We start from the raw sequence: 24,930 nt of genomic DNA, 5'->3' as shown, positions 1-24,930 counted from the left end.
CACAAACACACCTCCGTGAGCAGATATGGATAAAGAAAGGTGTCCTTTAATGGCAAGTCGAGCTTCAGCCCTGCCACATGCTGCTCTCGGAAAGTTATTGCATTTATTATCGATGTGAACTGAGTTACCGCCTGACTATGTCAAGCTGCTTAAAAAAAAAAGGGGGATGTTTAGTTAACTTTTACAAGTGTAAAGTTGGACACTACGTTGTGTTAGACACTACGTTGTGTTAAAGCGTATTTGTCCTCAGTACTAAGCATCCTGCCCAGAGGTGCAGTGGTTAGCATTGTCGCCTCACAGCAAGAGAGATCCTAGTTCAAACCCAGGGTGGGGGGTTCGAACCCAGGGCGGGGGAGCCCTTCTGGGCAGAGTTTGCATGCTCTGACCGTGTCAGCGTGGGTTTTCTCCGGGTACTCTGGCTTCCTCCCACAGTCCAAAGACATGCAGGTTGGGTTAACTGGTGTGGTGGTAAGTGGTAAGTGTGAAAGTGCGAGCGCGAATGGTTGTCTGTCTCGTTGATTCAGCCCTGTGATAGTCTGGTGACCTGTCCAGGGTGTAAATGGTAAATGGACCTGCACTTGTATAGCGCCTTACTAGTCATCCAACCACTTCATCTGAGTCACATTCACCCAACTCACCCAATGTCAGCTGGGATAGGCTCCAGCCCCCCCGCAAACCGAACAGGATAAGCGGTTACAGAAAAATGAGTGAATGAATGCGAGTTAACTACAGTATGGACAATCATGCAATTAATTGCTATTGAATATTTCAAATGATTGACAGCCCTATTTAAAACACACTGAATAAATATTTTGTACTATATTTGTCATCACTTCTCAAACTATCCTCAATTTCTGAAATATCTCCAGAAAACAGTATGTTGACAACCTCCTGAAATGAATATTCTGTGTACATGATCAACGCGATACTTTACAATATGCCTTAGAAATCTAATCTTAACATTATTTCACTAATTTTGATCTTACAGTCACATTCAGATGATGACTTTGAAAAAAAATCCCTTTTGCTTCCCCTTTGCCTCATGTTCCACCATGCTTGTTTTAAAAAGGGGGCGTGGCTCTACTGCAGTCCATTTAAGATGATGTGGAACACTGTGATTGGCTTATAGACATCCCATCAAATAAGTGTGTGCATTTTGGTGGAGTCAGATGAGAGTAATCATAGATCTAGACATCCTAGAAAAGTTATCTATTGGAATGGATGGGGGATCTGAACAGGTTTAAGTCTACATTCATCTCCAAAGAGATGAAATATATCATGTAGGCCCAAACCATCCATATAGTAAACATAACTTAAGGCTAACAGTTACAGTTAGGTCCATAATTATTTGGACAATGATACAGTTGTCGTCATTTTGGTTGTGTACACCACCACAATGGGTTTTAAATGAAACAATGAATACCTGCTTAAAGTGCAGACTCTCAGCTTTCATTTAAGGCTTTTTTCAAAAATGTAGTATGAACCGTGTAGGAATTACAACCATTTCTTCACACAGTCCCCCGACTTTAAGGGCTCATAAGTATTTGGACAAACTAACATAATCATTAATTAAACAGTCAGTTTTAATACTTGGTTGCAAATCCTTTACAGTCAATGACTGCCTGAAGTGTTGGACCCATAGACATCATCAGATGCTGGGTTTCTTCCCTGGTGATGCTCTGCCAGCCCTTTACTGCAGCCGTCTGCACTTCCTGCTTGTGTTTTGGGTGTTTTGCCCTCAGTTTTGGCTTCAGCAAGAGAAACGCATGCTCAGTTGGATTCAGGTCAGATGATATGACTTGGCCATTGCAGAACATTCCACTTCTTTGCCTTAAAAATGTCTTTGGTTGCTTTTGCAGTATGCTTCAGGTCAATGTCCAACTGCACTGTGAAGCATCGTCCAATGAGTTTTGAAGCATTTAGTTGAATCTGAGCAGATAATGGTGCCCCAAACACTTCAGCTTTCATCCTGCTGCTCTTGTAAGCAAGACAAGACTTCACTAGAATAAATACAGAGGGTTTATCACAAGATGCAAACCATTGGTTAGCCTTAAAAATGGAAGGCCAGATTAGAGTTTGTCAAAAACCATCTAAAAAGCCTGTACAGTTGTGGAACAGCATACTATGGCCAGATAAAACAAAGATCAACTACCAGAATGATGGGAAGACAAGAGAAGGAAGAAGGGAAGGAACTGCTCATGATCCAAAGCACACCACCTCATCAGTGAAGCATGGTGGAGGTACTGTTATGTCATGGCCATGTATGGCTGCCAGTGGAACTGGTTCTCTTGTATTTATTGATGATGTGACTGCTGACAAGAGCAGCAGGATGAAAGCTGAAGTGTTTGGGGCTACATTATCTGCTCAGATTCAACCAAATGCTTCAAAACTCATTGGACGATGCTTCACAGTGCAGATGGACATTGACCTGAAGCATACTGCAAAAGCAACCAAAGACATTTTTAAGGCAAAGAAGTGGAATGTTCTGCAATGGCCAAGTCATATCATCTGACCTGAATCCAACTGAGCATGCGTTTCTCTTGCTGAAGCCAAAACTGAGGGCAAAACACCCAAAACACAAGCAGGAAGTGCAGACGGCTGCAGTAAAGGGCTGGCAGAGCATCACCAGGGAAGAAACCCAGTATCTGATGATGCCTATGTGTCCAACACTTCAGGCAGTCATTGACTGTAAAGGATTTGCAACCAAGTATTAAAACTGACTGTTTAACTGATGATTATGTTAGTTTGTCCAAATACTTATGAGCCCTTAAAGTCGGGGGACTGTGTGAAGAAATGGTTGTCATTCCTACATGGTTCATACTACATTTTTGAAAAAAGCCTTAAATGAAAGCTGAGAGTCTGCACTTTAAGCAGGTATTCATTGTTTCATTTAAAACCCATTGTGGTGGTGTACAGAGCCAAAATGACGACAACTGTATCATTGTCCAAATAATTATGGACCTAACTGTATATTAACGTACCTTTTTCAAGGCAATCTGTGTCCTAGATGTTTTAAAGTAAGATCAACTTGTCAGATCTTACATTTTGTCTTATGTTTTGATATTTAACTCATTAACTGGTCAGTCAGGTAAAAGTTATATACATGTATCATCTAGTGTGTTGACTATGACACACACTATGCATGTAGGTAAGTATTTGTACAAGAGTTAAAGCAAACTGCTCTATGGTCACTCTTTTAGTGTGAATCATTGCCACGCATCAATGTGAAAATCTACCATGATAGTAGGTCACAACATTTGGTTATATAACCACTCTTAATGTTCTGCTCTGAAAATCATCATATCATCGGATATGGAAATAAAAGATATGAGAGGATGTATCAAGATCCTGAGGCATCACACGCATCGGGGGCTAAATAATGAGGAGGAAACTGGATCAGCCGTCAGGGTCGTCAGGGTTGGACCCTCATTCCCGTCTCATCTCACGGCTGCTCAGCTGCTCCTGTCATCCATATTTGCAGCCTCAGTGGACAATTTCCTCAGCCGCGGGCCCTCTCAGTGCTCACAACAACACATAGATCAAGTGAATTAATTCTGCTTTTGTGGCAGCGCGCTGGAGATCTAGGTCACGCAGTCATGGCTCTGTTTTTTTTTGTGTGGCCACCTAAAGTCATGTCAACATCCTCCTATCCTCCTGCACAATCTGACCTTGACATTGTGTCTGTGTGTGTCTGTGAGCCTGCTCCTGTGTGTGCAGGCGCGTGTGCCAACACAGACGTGTGAGAATGTGTGTGTCTACATGTGTGTGAGTGGTTTATCCAGGTAGCATAGGTATGATGAGATGCGCTATGAAAAAGAATGAGCCGCTGTCTATACATAGGGCTTGCCTGCGGCTATGTGTGCATGAAACAGAGGAGGATAGAGAGCACAGGAGTGGATGTGGGAGGGTGAGCAGAGTGTGAGAGGCAGAGGGAGGATGACAGAGAAGGGAGTAGGGTGGGAGGGAGAGGAGAGGAGAGGAGAGGAGAGGAGAGAAGGAGGGAGGGTGCAGCGAGGGGACTGTGTGACGCAAGCTGATCAGCTCTGCTCGCCGCTGATTGGCCGCCGCGGCTGCCAGTCAGAGAAGCTGGGAGTCAGGCACTGCTAGGAGAGCAGATTATGAAGCGGAGCTCAACCAGCGGCAGTCTCCTTTCATTGTCTCAATGGCTGCACACGCATTCCTCCTCTGCTCCCTCGCCTTGCTGTCCGCTCTCAGCCGGCCTGGGCTCTCCTTCAATGAGGAAGAGTTGCAGCCGGGACTCATCTATGACGAAGTGCCTGAAATCCTGGACAGAAGGTAAATCCATCCTCTATGGCTGTGAACAGAGGAGGGGTGTAGGGGAGGTGGGGGGGGGGGGGGGGGGGGGGTATGGGGAGATGCATGCGGGGATGCTGGGATGCTGATGTGTTCTCTTGGGGTCTTTCTTTCTTTCCACTTGCCTCCCTTCCCCTCTCCCCAAGCTCACCTTGGGTGTATCACAAATGGTGAATGCAGGCAGTGGCGGTGTATCACACAGAGAGCTGCGAGGCTTTGTTTGTCTCAGTCTTGGGGACTGCATCAGACGCTGCTCATCGATCACGGATGGGGCTGTTGTCTCTGTACAGTAGTGTTGGTCTGGCAGCAGAAGGGAGCTAAATAAGGCTGGGGCAGTGGGCCTGCAGGAGAGAGGAAAGGAGAGAGGAGAGATGAGGGGGAGCAGCACGGAGGGAAGGTAAACAAGGATGGGACAGGGAGGAGAGGAGAGGATGCATCAGGGATGGTCTGTTGGGGTCTGTTTACTGATGCAGTCATTGAGAGAGAGAGAGGGAGAGAGGGAGAGAGGGGGGGGGAGAGGAGAAGGGAATTCTAGCCGGCCATGTCTGCATAATGCACATGCAGTCCTGCAGGTCAAATCTGGATAAAATATTCAGAGCTCCAACCTGGGGGCACTCACAACAGTGTCACAGGGACGGGACTGAGTTGGAAGCCAGGGCCTTTGCTCGCACCAGTCCCTTCCTGCTTATAGAGACATCAGAGCAATAATACTGTGCCAAAACCATGTAAGGCTCTTGAAACTATGCCACGCATCACGGCTCACACAATCCTCTATAGCGCAAATGCTCCAAAGCCATAATATGCTGCAGCTTCTGACACAGTGCTCTTTAATCATTGTTCATGACTTGCCTTGTTGCTGCACTTCCAGGACAGCAATACACTTCGGAGGACGAAAGATTATCACTGTCACGCTTTCATTTACTGCGCAAACAATCTTATCTGTACACATGTTTGCCAGTGTAGGGCACAGATAACTTGGATTTAGAATTCAATATACAAAGTCTCAGGGGAATGCTCTCAATGCAGCTAAAATCTGGTGTTTGTGAAACCCTGACAGATCCCTATCTTAACTTTTCACCGCAGTCTCCCCGACGGAGAGCGGCTATGTTAATTTCTCCTGGGGTTTCAAGCCTATTCCCCGGATCAAACTTTGCACGTAACTCTGCAACGTAACAGTTGCAGTCCCCGGTCACGGCTCCGTTCTCGGCTCTGACACACTCTAAGATGCTGTTATATAAGAGCAGCCTTTCATTTCAGAGGCCTTGTAGGGTGCATAACATGGGTTGGAAATGCAGGAGGAAGAGAACGGTGAGTTAGAAACCTCCGCTGCTAATCGACATGTGGCTGCGGGGACATAATGAAGACAAAATGTTCAGTAAGCCTGATTTCCTGTGGTAACTGGCGTGCAGTATTATGACAAATACGGAGCTTTAGAAAGTTATTAAAAATACTAGCCACAGACGACCCACTGTGTGGTTATGTCCACCTTCACAACCCTATTCATCCTCATCCAAATACTTTCTAGGAAACTATTGGAAGCACAATTTAGAAATAGTGAGGTCTTTCCAGTAGGGTTTTTCCTGTTTAAAACAAATGTTGACACAGTTTTCTATAATTTTAATAACCTCTATGGCAGCAATACTTAAAATAAATAACATAAAATAAATAAATAATCCGAGCATCAAACATTTCGGCTGAAAATGATCCAAATATGAGTACAGATTAGGCGTCCAAAGACTAAATTGCAATTTTGAAAATGACCTCTTCACTCATCCGGACCGGGTCTAATCAGGCAAAGATAGAGAAAGAGAGCAAAACTACTGCCAATATTATATTTTGCAGCTTGAGTTTGCAAATTAAAAAAAAATTGTTGATGCTGTTACAAGCTTTTTTACTGCTCCGACGAGAGCAGACGGGAAAAAAAAGGGATGCCACGCAAAGCTGGTCACGAATGTCATAACGAGCAGCGTGACCGTGTTTGTTATTGATATAAAAATGCTTTATACATGCAAATCACATGTTTTAATTACAATAAAATCCCCATTCAATTACCAATGAAAACCAGCATTTAGTTAACCTGGCCCAGTGCATTTCTCAAACAATTACCCGAGTCAATTAGATATGACCCAATTTCTCAAGTCTGCTACAACACACTCAAATTACATTATATCATTCACACTATCAAATGAAAACTGGCCACGGAAGCATTTACAAAGACTGAATGGGGTCAGCACAGTTAGACCAGCACAAGAACTGCATCTTTCCACAGCGGCTCATTCTCATGCTGCAGAAAAATCATGAAAATATGGAAATAAAAACACTTGTAGGAGTATAGTGTATAGTTGTAAACTACAGGTAACAGCTAGGACATCTTAATGGCATCATCCTGATTAAATAAAGGATAAATAAATGAAATAAAAACCAAGTAAAGGCCAAACTGCACTGCAATACTCACTTTTGCATTCATATTTGTTCCTGTTTGCAGCATAAATAGTAAGACAGAGCCAAATTCATGCCCTATGAAGTATTTTGTTTGCAGTTTTAAAGGTTAATCCATCACAGTTTAGAGTCAACATGAGTTTAAAATCTTAAAACTGTTAAACACTGACAACCTATCCAAATATAGACACAGATTAGAGGTCAAAGTGTTGGATTTTCAGTGGAGGATTGATCAGTGATCCCTTTCAAGGAAAGATTAAAGAGTTAAAAAGCTAATTTTAACATTATTCACATATTATTTACAGAGAAACGGTCAAGTCAAAAGCAAATAATCATAAGTAGAAATATGTTTGCAGTTCCCAGTTTGACTGAAGTCATGATGTTAGACTTGTCGCACCAGAGCTGCGGCGTTTGATCTCGGAGGCACAGGAAGAGTTAGACCAATCTAGCACTTGACCTGAGGTCAAATTTGAAGCTGCAATCAAAGCTACACTGAAATGGCAACAGGGCTGTGAGCTGCATTTTAGCAAACTCCTGAGGCTTAATCTGCACTAATAAATCTATTAATAGGCCGGCACCTGCACAGTGTGGGATTAAGACGTGTTTACCTGCTGTCTCAGGGACACAATGGTTTACCTCAACCACTGAGTGCTTTTTCATGAATGAAATTAGGATATATTTGACAAATACCCCCAAAACAATAGTGTCTCTGAGATTAACATTACTTTGCTGAGGTAGTTCACCCTGTACAGTGTGAAATACTATCATAGCTGGGTTTGAAATTTCATGTAGGCATAATATAAGGAAACATGAGTACAAGAACACGTCACTGTAGTCTGATACACTATTGATATACACAATGACAACGGTTCTAGGCTGAGAAACCTAAATCTAACGGCTAAAGGTCCACATTCAATAACTAGATGTGCTCTTCTAATATTATTCATGAACATAGTACTTTACAATGAGCTAAATGATCCACACGGAAAATTCCTAACAACTGTATTCAACGCAACTAACAACTAGCTATTACTCCCCGGCGCTGTGTTGCTGTAGTAGGATGAGGCTTGGATGGGCTGATCCTGGTTTACAGAGAGTGCAGTGGCTCAGCACTCTGTGGTAGCAGAGGCGATGAGGATTTGTTTACAAGTTTGGGGAGCAGGCACCACACCTTCTCTCTGCTCAGCAGCACACAGCAGAGGCACAGATGAGGGATGATAATCAGCTATCCATCTACGGGCTTGAATAAGGACGTCCAGTGAATATACTGTATCGATCCAGATACCATCAGTAGCATAAATGATTCCCATTGTTGTTAATATTTAAAAGCCGGACACTTACTTATCTAAAAATAACTGTAATCATAATAGACTAAGTGTATTCAATCTTGCAGTGGTAATCTGGACATAAGTTTGGTGCAGGTGCATGTATATGTGTACTTGTGTGCACACATATTTAGGGATGTATGCAGAGGGAGCGAGGTGAGCCAAGGAGTGGCTCTGGCATGGCTTTGATTATATAAAGGGCCTGTTCAGCACCCAGGCACCGTGTGACAGGCTGAACCAATGACGGGGCCGCAGCAGTCCTGGGTTGCTGACCTCGCGAAACTGGCACAGGAACAAACGGCTGGGCTTTAGTTAGCACTCATGCTCGCACAGACTCCTCTGGCTCCTTTCAGCCAGCTGAGGCCTAGGTGCAGAGGAAGGAGTGCTTATTCACTTGTGTTTGGGATGGGCCGGGTTGAGGAAGGGGGGGCGGGTGCATATGCAGCTTGTTTACAATGACACAAACAGTTGTTAACAGTAGCTGCGCAGTGTTTACATGGAATCATTAATATGTGAATCAGATGTACAAATCATCTGGGAGGATTTTAAACTTTATGTTTTATAAGGTTTCACGTATCAGCACAGGTGATAAGCGAGCAGTGTCCAAGTACCTATCATGCTACTGAGGTTTCAGTCCCAGCTGCCAAAGGCATAGTGCTTTTGGCAGCTCTTTCATACACAAACATGCTTACCCAGCATTCACCTGGGCAAATGTAAATGTTTGGATTTGTCATATACGTTAAACTGTCATATTGTTACTCACAAAATAGTAGATGCACATTACATACAAGCAAGTTCATAGGAATGTATACAAGGAAGTGTCACACACACACACACACACACACACACACACACACACACACACATCCAAGGGAGCATCTAATTTAGACAACCATGATACACAATATAAGCTGAAGAGCTCGCATTCAGGAAATGACAGCATCGCACCTCCATGCCGATGACATAGTCACTCATATTCTACAGACATCATTGTGCAGCCATTATCTGTTCAACTGGACTGACGCTTTAACTTGATTCACTGAGAAAAAAAAGCCCACCCAGTTACTACAGCTGTGAGATAGGTGACCTGAAACAAAGTCAAAATCAGTGCTGTACATGTTGCATAGCATGAGCTTGTCTTACTGCAGAATTCGATCCTCGTGTGCATGAAACCATCTGTTTTCTCGTACACGCTCTGCTCTACTCATTCAGTTCAGAACATTGAACATTTTATGGAGAAAATATCAGCAAGCTTTTTCAATATTCACACATTACAAAAAAAAGGATTATCATGAATATCATATTGATATACTTACAGAAATCCAGTGTAGCAAATTCAACGACTAGCCTTTAGGTCCAAGAAATATGTCTAATAAAGAAGGAAGGTACAATTTCTGGGGGATACTAGTTACAAAAATTTAACCAAGTGACAAAGGAATACATCACCCACAAAATTATAATTTGTGTTTCATTTATTCATCTCGTTTTATGTTGAATTTCTGAAGACAACTTTGTTTTTCTCATATGTCTCTACAGTGAACGAAGAATCCAAAAACTGAGAAAATTCTTGATAGATGTGTGTAAAAGGGGGCCCTGTTTAACAACAGCAAAACTATATCAAAATATCTGTTTATAAACTCGTACAGTATAATCCAAGTGTCATTTATAAAGTCATATGCTCAGTACTTCCCAAACCTTACTATTTAAAACACTTATGCACAGGAGTTGTGCACCTGGGCAAGCGTGTGTGTTTGAACTCTGCTTGTGCATTCCATTGAGCAGAGTTCAAACACACATACTTGCCCAGGTGCACGACCCATGTGGAAGTGTTTTAAGTGAAAATGGATGGTTTAATATAGATTGCTGTTAATAAACGTGGTCCCCTATGATTTCAATTCATCAAAAAACTGTCTTCGTTTTTTTGGATTCTCCGTTCATTGTGGAGGCATGTGAGAAAAGCAAAGTATTCTACATGAATTCAACATAACATAGGGTGAGTAACTGATATACAAATGATTATTTTGTAGGTGAGGTATTCATTTCAACTGCTCCATTCACACTAAGATCCATTTCAGGATAATGGCCATGGTCACGGTTCACTACGGCTGTACAGTAAGTCACAATTTCTGAAGTCAGTTCAGATGTAGGGCCATCAATTAGTACTTGAACTGTCCAGAATGTCGTAGGCTCTGACATCATGCCTTAAGCTCTTCATCTTGTTCAGGGCCTGTGTCTCTCCACATTTGGGCTCCAGTAGACCTGGCCTGTGCTTACTGCTAATCCTAATCCATCTGGCACTACTACACAATATTGCCCAGGTGGAAACTGCACCAGACGGGTAGATAACTGCTCCAGACTGCTGGAACTGATATGTCTGGCAATCTACCCTAAATCTGTAACTTCCAGCGCTATCAGACACGCTAATACCTTTTCATCTGTTAGCTGCTGCCCAAGTTTTCTCACCTTGTGTTTATCTAATTGCACTACACTGTCCTGGACCAATGGGTAAAACTTAAAAAATGTCAGACTTGACTAGAGGGATGCATAATCTCTTCAATCTAAAAAATGTAGACAGCTGCATTTGAGATATTGTGCATGGCATCCATGGATGAATAAGCCAACAATATGGCCCTTGAGCCAATCATTAAAAATGTCATAGTGACGTGAAAAGATCCATCATTCCCTTGAATCTAGCCAAAATCCAGTCAAACAGTTGGAGATTTTGAGCATGAGAGGCAAGTAAATGTCGCCTTCCTTCACATAAAAAACTATAGCTTAATGAGAATGTCATTTTCCTGCCCGTACAATGCCCGTAAATATAACGCCTCCCTTATGACTCACATGACTTTGGCTTGTGAAAGTAAGATGTAATGTAGTACAAACAAAGGTTTCTGCTTAATTTTGAGCAGTTGAATCAATCTTTTCTCAGTCTTCTTATGAAAAAATGTAGGTTGGATCACTTAAGTACAATATATGGGGCAGCTCCAGCACAGTCTGGTTCAGATAAACAAAGTGTGAACAGCCCTTGACAACATTAGTCACAGCTATTGCGTGGCTTTTGTGTGTTTATTAAAAATTCAGGTCATCCTCAGTCTATCTTGTGTATCTCCTAAAAAGGCCTCCCTACGAGATCACAGCGTTGCTATTCAACTACAGATAACAAAGATAATATCAATCACAGTTGAAGGTCTTCACAGACAATGCTTTTGTTGTGCTGCAATTCACAAAACGATCTGGAATACTCATGACCAAAGCTGATAAACAAAGAGACTGAACTAATGCCAAGTGACGTGACACAAAAGGCACACGCTAGTTGTCATGCCCACTCCCACAGGTTTTAGGATTTACCTTTTACAAGTCCATTATAACTGGCTATAGTGTGGTGATTAGCATGCCAGCCCAGATGATCACTAAGGACAGGTTAGGGCGGACCATGCAGCCAGAGCGCTGGGTTGACCATCACAACAAGCAAAACTGGCCATGTCAGCGCCGCTCTGTAAGCCCATTGCTGGCGTATTACGTCTTTGATTAGACAGTTAAAAGGATCAGGATTAACTTCAAGAAGTCCAAGGCTATACAGGGTTTAGTAGACTGAGAGGAGGCCAGCTCGGGCAAACACGTGAAGGAAAAGGAAGTGGTTTGTCCTCTGTCCTTTGTGCACTATGTAGGTCAGTCCAACGTCAAAGTCATTTAGTAAAAGCAACACACCGTACAAAGACTACTTCCCTGCAATATAGACATCGAGCATACCTATTTTCTTTGTAGACTGGTTGTACAATTCTGTGGGCAAAGTACTGTGAGTTTATACTGAGTTCACTGCAGCTGTGTACTGTGTGGTCCAATGTGAAAAAAAGGCCATAGCCCTGGAGTCAACACTGACACCCACCGTCAATAGAAAATTTAAAAATGTGAAAATGTATCTCCTATCATATTATATCATATTACTTATTGTACAGCTACAGTATAATCTATACTATATCATATAGAGAAATATAATGTAATAATGACAATGGGTCATGTTCTGCTGGGCTACGGCAACACTAATTGGACAAACAACACGCAAAACTGCAGTATACAATAATACTACAACCCCTAGTTGTAATAATGGCAACTTGTAAAGGTTATTTATGATTATGATTAAATTTGGTAATGATTATTTTGGACAATGGAGCATGGTTGCCTGTTGCTGATTAGCGGGTTTTTAAAAAAAATATTTTTCATTTCTTTCTTTCTTTTTGTTTTTTTTTTACTATTTAATTTTAATTTTAATTAATTTATTTTATTTAGCTATTTTTTAATCAATATATTGGGAGTTGGGGTAGCATTTTTGAATTTATAATATTATATGCGTATTATAAGTACTGCTTTGCTTTGTGGATCATATGTTTGCAAAATATCTGAAGATAACATTAAAATAATTGTTTTCTTTTTTCATTATGGCCACTTTTAAACATATTCACTATAGCAGTAAATTGAGTATGTCCATATATGGCAGTTTAGTGGCAACCTATATTTTGTAAATGGCATGCCATACATAAAACCTGTAATGTGGTATTTTAAGAACTTAAAAGCATAAACAAAACATGCACCAGTTTATTAGCACATAAGTATACTAATATGTTGTATATAATCTGTATAAAGGTGGGATTAATCATTAAAATGAGTGTTATATGTTTAGAAAATTCTTAGAGGTGATTTTTTGTCAAACAGACTAGCCTGCAAAGCTGTTTTTTTGTCCCCGTGTTTGCTGCAGCTGCATCAGTAGACACTGAACTCTCCTGCTCAAGGGAAAATGCTAAATAAGCACCCTGTACATTATGTAGCATTATTAAAAATAAAATTTTAAAAAAAGGAAAAGGAAAAACCTTCAACATCTGCCTGCATCCTGTGATCCCGAGACCTTATTATGTCTTCCCTCTTTTCCACAGCAAAGAGAACCCCAAACAAGCAACAAGAGTCACATCAAGTAAGTAACAAATCTGGTGTGACACAAGGCCTGATTCAATCAAAGCTTTTGACGCTGATGTGTTGGATAGATCGTCCTGACAAATGCATTTCATCCTTAATGCTGGAGACATCTTTGCTGCATTGTAACACAAACAGATTTTGAAGTGTGGCTTGTGTGTGATCCATACACCTCAGTGGCAGTTCAGATGTGTTATATTTAGGGCTCTTTGACATAAAAAGGCAGAAAGAAACGATGGAGACATCCCTTCAAATTATGTGATTGCAAATCATATGTTGCTAGAATAAGATGAACACTATTTGTAAGCACTGAACAATACTACCGTAACTGTGAAATAAACTGCTGATGAGTCACTGTGATGACGCAAAGCAACTGGAAATAGACAGAAGCCCGAGCACCGAGGTGTACGCAGGATCTCTCTGTGCTTATTTGTGTGTGTGTGTGTCTGTGGCGTGTGTGAAATCGGCTGAACTTTTATGATTATGTTGCAATCTGCATTGCAGCATTGCAATCAGCTTAATGTGTGTACTGATATAATCTTTCACGGTGCAGTAATGTGTCTACGTGTTTCCAGGTCAAGATGGTGGGTACGGCTTAGAAAGTGAAGAGGTTATTTTGACGCCTGAAGATGAAAACCCACTCAGGAGAATACTGCAGGTACACACGCTCTCTCTTCTCCCCTCACTATCACCACCGTCGGCCCTCTATGTTATCTGTGCATAAAAAAACGCACACACAGACACACTGGAATGCACTCAGACAAAACAGAGCACTCTCGCTCTGCCACAGTGCTTGACCTTGGATATGGGAATACTGTATTCACCAGAGGTAAAACATTCTCACCACCCACACACACACACACGACCACTCAGACTGAAAATACATGGAAACCATACTCTGTATCAGCTGATACATGCAGGCACTATGTAGATAAACCAAGTCTAAACTACTGTATCCAGTATTATAGCTCTTAATTGTTTGGGAAATTGTCATCTCAGTTACCATACCTCACATTTCCAATCATGATTCAAATACCTTACATTTATCAAACAAACAACCAAAAATAATCCCTTCATAGCCACTGTGACTGCCACTTTTTTCACGTCTTGTAAAATAGTGCTGGATTAGCCCAAATGCCCTCCAATGAGATGTGGCCTTTGAGCAAAGAGATTAAAAGGCTAGAAGGAGCAGTTTCTATCTGTACACTGCAGAAATGGCTACCACTCTATGTGCACATTTTTCTATGGAGAAGACAACACTGCTTCATCCTCATTTAGGATTCAGTGGTGGTGGACACACTTGAATGACAAGCTTAAAGGGACAACTTACCCTAAAATCAAAAATACACATTTTCCCCCTTTCCTCCGGTGCAATTTATGAATCTAGATTGTTTTGATGTGAGTTGCCAAGTGTTGGAGATATTGGCTGGAGAAATGTCTGCTTTTTCTCTAATATAATGGAACTAGATGGTGCTCGGCTTCTGATGCTCAAATTCCAAAATATAAATTTGAAAACTCCTTGTTGTGAGCTGTTTTTCACGTAGGAACTTTTGTCTGTCTACCGAACTACAACCCAACCATATCGCTGTGCAGAAGGAAACGTGCGTCTACTGCTAGCCCACCTAGCACCACTGAGCTAGCCAAAGTTGCAGCTCAGCCAAGGAGGACGCCATTAATGTTTACATGAGCACAAGCTTCTCATCCATGAGTGGATGCACGCTTCCTTCTGTGCGATGATACGGTGATAGCTCCATTATATTCAAGAAAAGGCGGACATCTCTACGACTAATACCTCCAACACTTGGCAACTCACACCAAAACAATCTAGTCTGATAAACAGAACTACAAGTAAGAGGAAAAATATGTATTTTTGATTTTGGCGTGAACTGTCTCTTTAAATTGTACCTCCATACCAAACAAGCTTGTTCTGGATCAGTTGCACAGAATGAATCAAGCACTGCTAGGTGGTGATATACAACAAGTGTTGCACTGACACACAGAACAATCTGTCTGAATGGGTGCAAATAATAAGGAATGGGATAACTTGAGTGTATTGACTCTATTGTTATGTACCTGTTCAGTGGTTGGATCTACATTTCTGGGCTGAATTCCTACTAATTTTGCCACCTCTGTCAGTTTACGAGTGGTCTTTCAAAAATGTTCTCCATTTAAGGTCAACTTCCTGGTGATAAACTTAGAAATGATTGATTCAGCAGCTGGATATAAGTGCACAAACACGCCGTTGTTTTGGTCTTTGTGATGTTCTTATTCAAGGACAAAAAGGATCAGTGAAATCTTTAGGGCACGCACCTTTTGTGGGCCACATCCAGCCCCCAAAGTGGGGCACACCTTATGTCTCTGAATAAAATCTGGTTGCCCTCCAGAGGACAAGTCAAAGAATGCAAAACTGATGCTACCCATTATTTAGTTGCCAGTTTACTGCAGTTTCCTCACTTCTCCTGTGCTTATTTCCTCTCTTTATATTTTTGCAGCCTTTTAACTGGCATCAGCCAGGGATGTCTCACAGTAAGAGGAAGCTGCTCCAGTCTCTGATGGGGCCTTATGGCCCGCTGAGCGTGTCTTACAATGGGAAGACCTGCATTCTGTTCAAGGCAAAGCGCCTGGCAATCCGCTATAGGAACCATACCTTCATTGACCTGACGGAGAGGGTCTTCAACACCAACTCACCCGTGGACACTAAAGGCTCCATTTGCACCAAGGAAAAAGCCACGTAAGTCAACGTCGACATGGTCAAAGTACAACTTGTGCTTGAGGCATTTACTACTACAGTTACTAGTTACTAGTAAGAGTACTTTGTCTTAGCATTAAAATATACCTCAAGTACCAAAAATAAAAGTACTCATTATGCAGAATGGTCCATTTCAGAATCATATCATATTATTGGATTATAATTATTGATGCATTTATGTGTTTATCATTTTAATGATGCAGCAGGTAAAGGTGGAGGTTATTTTAATTACTTTTTATACTGCTGGGCATTTAATCTATAATGTTATTATTACTATTACTTGATTTTAATATTTTGTATTAAAAATCTCAATATACAAAGTAACTAGTATCTAACACTTTAAAATAAATGTAATGGAGTAAAAAGAACAACAGCTTCCTCTACTCAAGTACAGCACAATTACCTCAGTACTGTACATAAGTACAGTACTTGAGTAAATGTACTTGGTTACATTCCACCACTGAATGGACACATATGGTGTGCTAGTCAAATGTAACAAAAGATCACTTTGTTAGACATGGAAACAGAAATAGAGTATCTCATATCTCATGTGAGCGTACTGTATTGCGACAACAATGACAGTCAATTGAGAATTTCTCTGAGTAACTGTGTGAAATCAGATGTTTTAATATCTGTGGTTTTGTTTTACCGCAGGCTTTCATTAAGGTTTGGTGATGTGGAGGACTTGCGAGGTCTAGTAATCAGGTAAAATGCACATGCTTACTTCAAATATTTTCACTGACTAACATCTTAAAAATAGACATCTATCTAAAATGTTTCATTTATCAAATAACTGGTATTACTATTATTATTAGGTATTACTGTAGCACACACAGCATATATAAGTGCATAAGTATGGACTATCCGTGAACCCAACTGCATTGTCTCTTCCGCCAGGCTTCAAATGTCAAACACGTTTTATGAGGCAGCTGGTCAAAACTGGTTCACACTAGACAGTGTTCACATCCACTACAACTGGACCCAGGAGGCCACGTTCAACGCCAGCGAGGTCTACGCTCCGGCCACTTCATCCTACCATTGCCAGCACGTCAGCAGCCTTCACAAATATGACACCCTGCTAGTGCCCAGCTCCCACACTGACACATCTGCTAACTGGCACATCACTTTCACTGATTTCCAGGTATACTATTGCACAATGGCAGAGCCTTTGTTGTGTAACTCTTCTCGTAATGTCTGCACAATCACTGTTATATCATAGTCTTTCCCCCTTTTTTCGTATGTGTGCATGTGTCTGTATAGTTGCCAGCCATTTCCTTTTGTGTTCTGCCTGTCTGGCTGTCAGTCAGTCAGATAGTCTGTTTACCGTCTGTTTGGCAGTCTGTCAATCTGTCTATACACTGTCTGTTTAGCCATCTGCTAGGCTGTCTCAACCTGTCCATCTGCCCAGTGTCGCTGTGCCTGGTAAGCCCAGTAAGAGCCAGTTGTCCTCTTTAGTTTAGTCTAATCTCATCTTTCCGCCTTCTCTCTGCGCTCTTCCAGATCCAGGCCTTCAATGTGCAGTCTGACAAGTTTGCGTCGGCCAGTGACTGTGCCACTTTCCTGACACCAGCCATCCTGATGGGCTTGGTGACATCTTTGATCCTGCTCCTCGTCTTAGCCTACGCCCTGCACATGGTGGTACACCTCAAGCACATCGACCGCTATGAGGAGCACAAAGCCACCGTCTACTTTCCCCGTAGTCCAGAAGCCGAGTTGCCAGACAAGAACAGTCTGTGAAGGAAAAAAAGAAGATCTGGAGAGCGACAGGGGGACAGAGGGAGAGAGAAAGCTGAGAAAGCAAGGCCAAGGGGCGTGCAAGTGAATACAAGAGTGAAAAAGTATCCCCCACAGAATATTTGTTCAACAAAATGACAACTTTGCCTGTTCATATGAAAATCTTGTACGTCTTAACTACTTTAAGTAAATGCAGACCGTGGTCGGATACTTTTTCTTCTTCTCTCATTGACCTGCATCTTGGCATCCAGATTTTGAATAAGGCCTTTGGATGTTCAAGGTTCTCCCTCACAGATGGTTCATGATCCTGATGTCAAAGGTCAAGGACAGTCCTGGGGCCCTGAAGGGCAACAGCATATACAGGCCATTACCCCAGTCAGCCATTAAAACCACAAAAGACTAGCAGCTGTAGCTAATACAGCTAACATCAGATGCTCCCGACTATACATATGTATTACATGGCTCACAAGTGTCATATTACAAGCTTCCATAACACACATTGTCTTTCCAGCTTTCATTACAGTGTACTTTGTCTAATACCGCTGCAAGAAATATATACTTCAAACAGCCAGTTTTATAGCTGAAATAGCCGTATTAGCTGCATGCCATAAAAGGCTGGTCAATCTGGGCTAGCACAGTGTTTCCTAATAATAAGGATTACAAAGAGTCTTGCATGAGTTGCAGCTTAAAATAATCAAACATGGCACAAAGAAGAAGGAGCTTGAAAAGCTTTTGAGTGTAAGCAAAGGCAAATATCGGGAACCACTGGTCTAGCATCTGGCTGGAGTGAATGGACCAGCACTACCAGCCCTTCAGCGCCTCTGGAGCCTCTCACCCCACCCCTGAACAAGACTGCTGCTTGGGACTTAACTGTGAAAAGGCCTTTTACAGACCAGCCAGACAAAGGGGGGTTCTACAAACTAGCACAACATTGGTTAGTTGCGAAAGCACTAACGACAAACTATCAAAGACTATACAAGGAACTATGCTGCACAAGACTGCCCGTCTGAGGGCATGGCAGGAAAGCGGGTCTTGCGATGACTTGACTCTCTGAGGGTCAAGCGTTTGGACAAGGGAGGCCGAGGGCCCTCCATCCACACCACTGGATTTGACTGCCAAAGTGAAGCTACAAAGGAGTTGCCATGAAACACGGAGGGAGACGGAGTGAGACAATGTGAAAATGAAAGCTTATCGTTACAGCTATGTACAAAGCAAAAACACATACATGTACAGAAGCGTCACTCTGCGGAGGTCTTTTTTTATATACAATGTAATCATGAAATACTATTAGGTACAGGATGACTATGCTAATCCTCATAACCAAAAGGATATACAAAGCTGTAGATACATTAAGATCTCTATACGATCATAGCTGTTTACTATCTTCAAATATTGCACAACTAATAAAAATAGGTACAAGTAAGACATTGTGCTATGAGGATTGGTGAAAGTATCAATGCATATGATTTTTTCTACAAAGTATTAACATATTACACTGTTTGTCTATTTGTTTTAAGCTGGGCCAGACAATGTAAGGTCCAGTTTCATCTAACTGTAAATTACAGTACAAATTCCTACCATAGAAGGACGATACTATGGAATGCCGTCCACCCACCTGGACTTATAGATGCCATTATTATGCCAGAAGCCACACTAGCAGCAGTAACAGCATCAGTAAGTCATTACTACTGATAAAAACACTCAGCATGACAGTAAATAGATATCTTAACATTCGATATGGCAGTTCTGTCAATCTGTAGCAGTGTGAAATGTGTTCTTTGGTCATAAATGTATCCTACAAACTATGAAATGAGCGGAGGCAGTTTGTCCAAGGACCAACTGATGTAGATTGAACAATAAATGATATTCAGAGGAAAAGGCGTGCTGTGTTTATATGTATTATGTTGCATTGCATACAGGAGCATGCTAATCACATATTTTACTGAGGCTTCTTTTGGTAATTACAATCAAATCATATTTTGATCATGTCGTTAATTGTTACTTAACCCACAGCGTTCCAACCCAGTGTCCAGCTCCTCCGCCAGCTCTGTCTCCCCTCCTGAGCGCCATCTGCTCCCTCCTCTCACTTCTCTTTGACCTAAAATGTCAGTACAGTTTACCTGGCGGCACCTGTCCAATCCGACACTTGCATGCATACTTCATAGGCAATCATAGCCATATGATGATTTGCAATCTAAAAACGTGGCCACAATGTCATCTCTCCTCTGCGGATCCTCAGATATTCTAGACCCTACACAGCTTCACCTATCCATAGTTTTATTTGTACATAGGATTATCAAGGAATGCATTCAGGTAAAATGCATTAATGCTTTATTTTTTCACTTAAAAATAGTACAGATGATGCAGTGAATCCATGTCAGCTACAATAGTCCATAATTAGAATCCATTGTAGACAATAAGACGCCAAGGGAACTGGGAAAAGTCTGGGAATTGGGAAAGCATGGCAGAAAAGTTCGACGATCTTTTTCAATGAAAAGTTAGGCTACATAATTTGATTTGAGCATTCAAATAACAAACATGACTGTCCCATTTTACCTGAACATGTCAACAAAGTGGGGTAGGGGTCCTCGATGTGTTTGAAGGTCAAAAGTTTCTAAGGTATTTTACTTGGCAACATTATTCTCTTAGAGAAATATAGGCCTACAGTAGCAGAGACACGTAGAAAGTTCTAGAAGTAACAATTGAGGTTGTCTTCAAGATTTTTGGTGGTTTTCTTGTCATCCTCATAAAAGTGTCCCACCTTACCTGACTTCACCTGACATATAGGTATTTGCACAATGGATTTTCAAGGAGTTCAGACTAGAATACTCATTTTACTCAACTGCAATGTCATACAGGATGTTCCACTGTTTAAAAGTTGGCACTGATTATTTCAACTCTGCAGGTAGGCCTGGGTGACACTTAAGCCACCACACTGTTGATCATCAAATATCATTCTCAGCTGGGAAGTTCGGATTTGTTTCGACGGTGTCAGTCATGAGTAGACATGAGAGGACATGCTTATGTACTACGGTGACATCTAGTGGCCACAAGTGGTCATAGCAACTCGTATTTGACCGTGACACAGTACCTTTGAGGAAGTAGTAACGCGTTTTAGTAACGTGATTACCTTTTGGGTAACGGTTAGAGTAAAGTACAGAGTTACAATTCGAAATTAAGAATTAATTTAGTCAGTTACTTATTCAAGTAGGCTCCGTTATTTCAACAGTTAAGTTTTTTGCTGACTTACCAGGAGCTAAATTCAGGGTTGATATGACTTCTTCTCCCAGTGTTCGGCAAACCGGACCGGAAGTGGGCGGAAGCAACAAAAAAGACGAAGCATACCTACAGGTAACCTTAGAGCTGTCTTCTGTCCGTGTTTTGTCCTCTTAGCTGTTGGTATGAACCACTTGAGCTCTGTGGAAAGTGTTGTGGGCGGCTTCACAGTGAGAACAGGATACAGGTGCTAGCTTGCTAACTCTGTACTTAAGTCCCCTGTAAAGCCATGACGTCTCAACTATGCTAATCACGTGGAAAATGTGTTTTTGGGGCAGTTGAAGGCCTTTCTTAAACCTCTATCTCATTTCCGTGAATTCACAATGATATAATATTTCCTAAGCAGACTGCTTATTAACCTCAAGCCAATCTTAGCCCCAACGTTAACCCCAACACGTCACCTGTGCAATGTCTGACCATAAACCAACACCATGAATCAGTTAGTCACTGCAGCATCTCACTGGTTATAAATGATTTTGATTAGACACAACAACAACATCCACTGCCTGTAATATACGGCATGTCTAGGTGGTCAGCTGTGTTGCTGATGTCTATGCTTTGTAATATGAGCAACATAATTGTTGGGGGTATGTGATGTTTTGAATATCCAGCAAATTTCATGGATAGTTAGATGACAGATTGTGTCCAGTGGCTTGAATGTAAGGCCAGAAGAAGGCTTGTGGAGTTTACATTGTGAAAAGTGCTCTGATGGTGTACCATGGGAAGTTTTGGTCTGATGTTGGCACTTGAGATAGTCAGTGGGTCACCAAAAATATCATAATTAATACCTGATGGTCAGTACTGCATTTGATGTCAATTTTGTCTCTGTACAGTAGTTGTTGACACACGGTGGACCAAAGCACTGCACAGATACACAGCCAGCCAACAAATTGTCCTTAGGCCCATTGAACAAACAATGAGACCATGCAGAACAGAAGTACAAATCACAAAGCTTTTAACTATGTCAGATATGAATTTTTGACTTTTTAAATGTAGAACCTCAGAATTGAAATGTAGACGACATACTGTCTTTGTTAGTAAAACAGATGCCTGCTGGAGTGCACTATAAAATGAATCTTTGTGCTTTGTTGCCAGATTGTACACTTCCCAAAAAGCAAACACAAATGAATTCTCTAGAGCCATGGTTCCCAACTGGTGGGCCTCAGTCCAAAAGTGGGTCATCAAGTTACTCACGAATGTGTCATGTTTGTAAAAATCACACTTTGTTTTTAAGTATAGTAAATTTCTGGCATAGAGCTTTTGTTTTGAAGTACTGTTTCCTGCTGTAGAGTGAGCGACTAACAGACAGCCACTCAACGAAAACAGCAATCTAGCTCGATGATTTGGCCAAACACAAGTATGACGCTGAATATAATAAGCTGTGTGGACGTTGACCTAATGACTAAGGAGAAATCCTGACCCCATAGTTGGATCAGTTGGGAACCACTGCTCTAAAGTAACTTATTTCATGATGATCATAGCTAATTTTGGCTGTTAAAATTATGCAGATGTACTGTAGCAAACTGTCATCTTATGCTGCTCGCTGAATAGAACGGTACAGATTTAGGAGGGTTGCAGTGGTTTGTGACTGTATTGATTGAGCATGTAGTTTTTCAATACATCCACTAGAGGTCAGGATAGCTATGCATTCAGTAATGTGTGCTGCAATTAAGAACTGAATTCTGTATTACAAGACACTTGTAAAATATACATTGCTCACAGGTGGTCAAATAAGGTGATATTTGCCTTGAAGAGAATATTTTATTATAAATATTTTAAATATTATGAATACTTTATTATTTATAAAACTAAATTATTTTTCTTTTTGTTTGTTGTAATTTATTTAGATTTTATTTCCTGGCACATGACACATTTTGTAAAACGTTTTCATCAGTTGCCTAATGAGTATTTTATGGGTCTAAAATGCTTTAATAAGCTCTACACAAACAGTAGGACCTGCTGTATATAAAGTTTGTGTGAAAGATTATTGTCAAAGGTTTGTTCACCCTTAAAAGTCCCAGTCCTTAATTTTTTGACCATATATATTGAGCTAAATTCTCAAAAATAACTGAAGAATTTGATTTAATGATGAAAAATTATTATTAAGGTTTTTTCTCATCCAGACATAGTTAAAAATCAAGGCTTTTTGCTTCAGATACTTGTATTTGTGCCTCACATTTATACTTTGAAAGTGTAACTTCATATAACATGCTCTAGATGTCAGTGTTTGCTTGTGTCACAGTTGCTTTTGGCCACCTCTGGATATGTTGCACTCCAAATAAATGAGTTATAATACATTAAGATCTGCACCCAGTGTGACCAATTCTGAAAGCCACAGTAAAGATGGCATCAAATGGTTTTTATTTGCCGCAGAGATGATCAGCGCCAACTTGTAACTCGTGACTAAAACTCCATATCTAATTGAACATAAGTAGTTTGCGACATGACAGTGCAAAAGCTTGATATTAAATTGAACACAATATATTCAAGGAGGAATCAGATTCATCAGCTTTGATTCAACAGCAGAGGCAAAGATTTTCTGTGCTGACAGTGAAGCTGGGGACTTTTATTTGACCAAACTTCCCTCAGTGATGCAAAATTTTCCTCCTTCTCTGAGACACGAACAGAAGAGTCATGTTTAGTGTTTGTTGTTTAATCTCTCCCTGTGCAGAACTCCACAGCGAGGATCCTCAGAGTACTCCAAGCTGGGGATTCGGACTTTGTGGCCGCAGCCTGTGCAGAGACAGATAGGCCTGCCTGTTTTATATGTAAAGCTGCCAGCCAGAAAGCACAGGGCCCGCAGGGTACTCCGCACAACTCCTTTGTTGCAGCCAAACTGTGACGGGGTCCCACTGTCTAAGCTGCTTTGCATTCTGGGAGCACAAGAGATGGGAAGGATACTAAGGATGGTAGGTGGGTAAAGTTGGACCTTTTTTAGGAATCGGTGTTCACATGCTTTTTATGCAGTTGGTTTGCGCCTAGATGGCAGCATCCTAGTTAAAATGATACTGGCAGAAGTCTACTCTCTCCGGCTTCCTCTTTTATTCTTCAACCTTTTCAGTTCCTCCATTTCTCTTTTTTTTCATCCCTTGTTTGGTGTGTCCACTGTGGTAAATAGTTAGAGATAATATTGCTCAGCCCTTCAGTGCCAGGGATTATTCTGCACTGTCAATCATTGATTTGGCCCAATGGGGTGCTTTGATGTGCGTTAGGACTCAGTGAGTTGACTATTAATTGAACATCACAGTCAAGCCAATCACAGCCTCCGAGTTCCTCATCCGCTATCAGCACAGCCGCAGTGAATGGCCTCATTTTAGCCTCTTGGGCATGTTATCATTGCAAATGAGTTGGTTATCAACAAGACAGTGTGGGCTATGGGGCCTAAACAAACAAACAGTCCAAGGGTGGATCAGAGGAGCTTCACTGTATGCTGCTCTACAGTAGCTCAGTCATTTTGCTTGGCGACGTGCTGGGTCGTGTTATGAATATGTGTATTTTGTTTTGGTGTTTGGGATACAGATTGAGTCCTGTAGAGATAAATATTTGCTGAAAATAGGTTGTTTTGACAGTTGAGCCAAGTGCTGCGTTTCAGAATGTGAAGAAACAATGATAACCCAATATAATAACTGGAGGTATACAGTGTTTTGTGACTTGATTCGCACAGCGTTGCCAAACCAATACAGGGAAGGCGGACGGCAAGAAAGAGGTGGGCTATCTGCTCAGTCTCACTGTAATTTCCTGTAACATGGGGCATGGCTCTGATTCTCTATGCAAACAGTTCCCCTTTGAAGAATGATTTGAAAATATACATTTTAATAAGGTGCACTGAGGCATGACCAGCGAGACACAAGAAAAAGATAAAAAGGAGATTGCATATCTGAAATAAGCTGATGATGGGAGGGCGGGGGAAAATAAAGGCTAGACAGAGAATAATGGGGGTAAGGAGAGAACTTGTAACAGCAAGGTGTTTTTTTTCTTTAATTGAAGAGGCTGGGGAATGTAAAATGGAATGGCATGCTTTGGGCAAATCAATCGCGAACATGTTGTGAATGTAGAGCACTTTAGCGCCATTTTTAATCTGCCACACAAAATAATGCAAATATCACAGACGTCTTCGCCGGCTGCCTG

General features: G+C 41.4%; 1 protein-coding gene across 1 annotated transcript; it reads left to right on the top strand.

The window, feature by feature from the left end:
• Nucleotides 1-4,073: 4,073 nt before the first annotated feature.
• Nucleotides 4,074-19,404, top strand: atp6ap1lb (ATPase H+ transporting accessory protein 1 like b). The gene is made up of 7 exons (XM_078170003.1): nucleotides 4,074-4,296; nucleotides 13,007-13,044; nucleotides 13,619-13,701; nucleotides 15,536-15,774; nucleotides 16,447-16,497; nucleotides 16,690-16,933; nucleotides 17,293-19,404. The coding sequence occupies exons 1-7, from the start codon at nucleotides 4,163-4,165 to the stop codon at nucleotides 17,527-17,529; spliced, it is 1,026 nt and encodes a 341-aa protein (XP_078026129.1). The 5' UTR covers nucleotides 4,074-4,162; the 3' UTR covers nucleotides 17,530-19,404.
• The last annotated feature ends 5,526 nt before the right edge of the window (nucleotides 19,405-24,930 follow it).

Source organism: Epinephelus lanceolatus, chromosome 8 (assembly GCF_041903045.1).
Source record: "Epinephelus lanceolatus isolate andai-2023 chromosome 8, ASM4190304v1, whole genome shotgun sequence".
NCBI lineage: Eukaryota > Metazoa > Chordata > Actinopteri > Perciformes > Serranidae > Epinephelus > Epinephelus lanceolatus.
This window is presented reverse-complemented; position numbering and strand designations above follow the sequence as displayed.

Excerpts from the sequence above, each read along its gene's own strand:
- atp6ap1lb (XM_078170003.1), top strand. The coding sequence starts at position 4,163 with ATGGCTGCACACGCATTCCTCCTCTGCTCCCTCGCCTTGCTGTCCGCT. Across the intron at positions 15,775-16,446 it reads TGCACCAAGGAAAAAGCCAC|GCTTTCATTAAGGTTTGGTG; the intron begins GTAAGTCAACGT and ends GTTTTACCGCAG. Across the intron at positions 16,934-17,292 it reads TCACTTTCACTGATTTCCAG|ATCCAGGCCTTCAATGTGCA; the intron begins GTATACTATTGC and ends GCGCTCTTCCAG.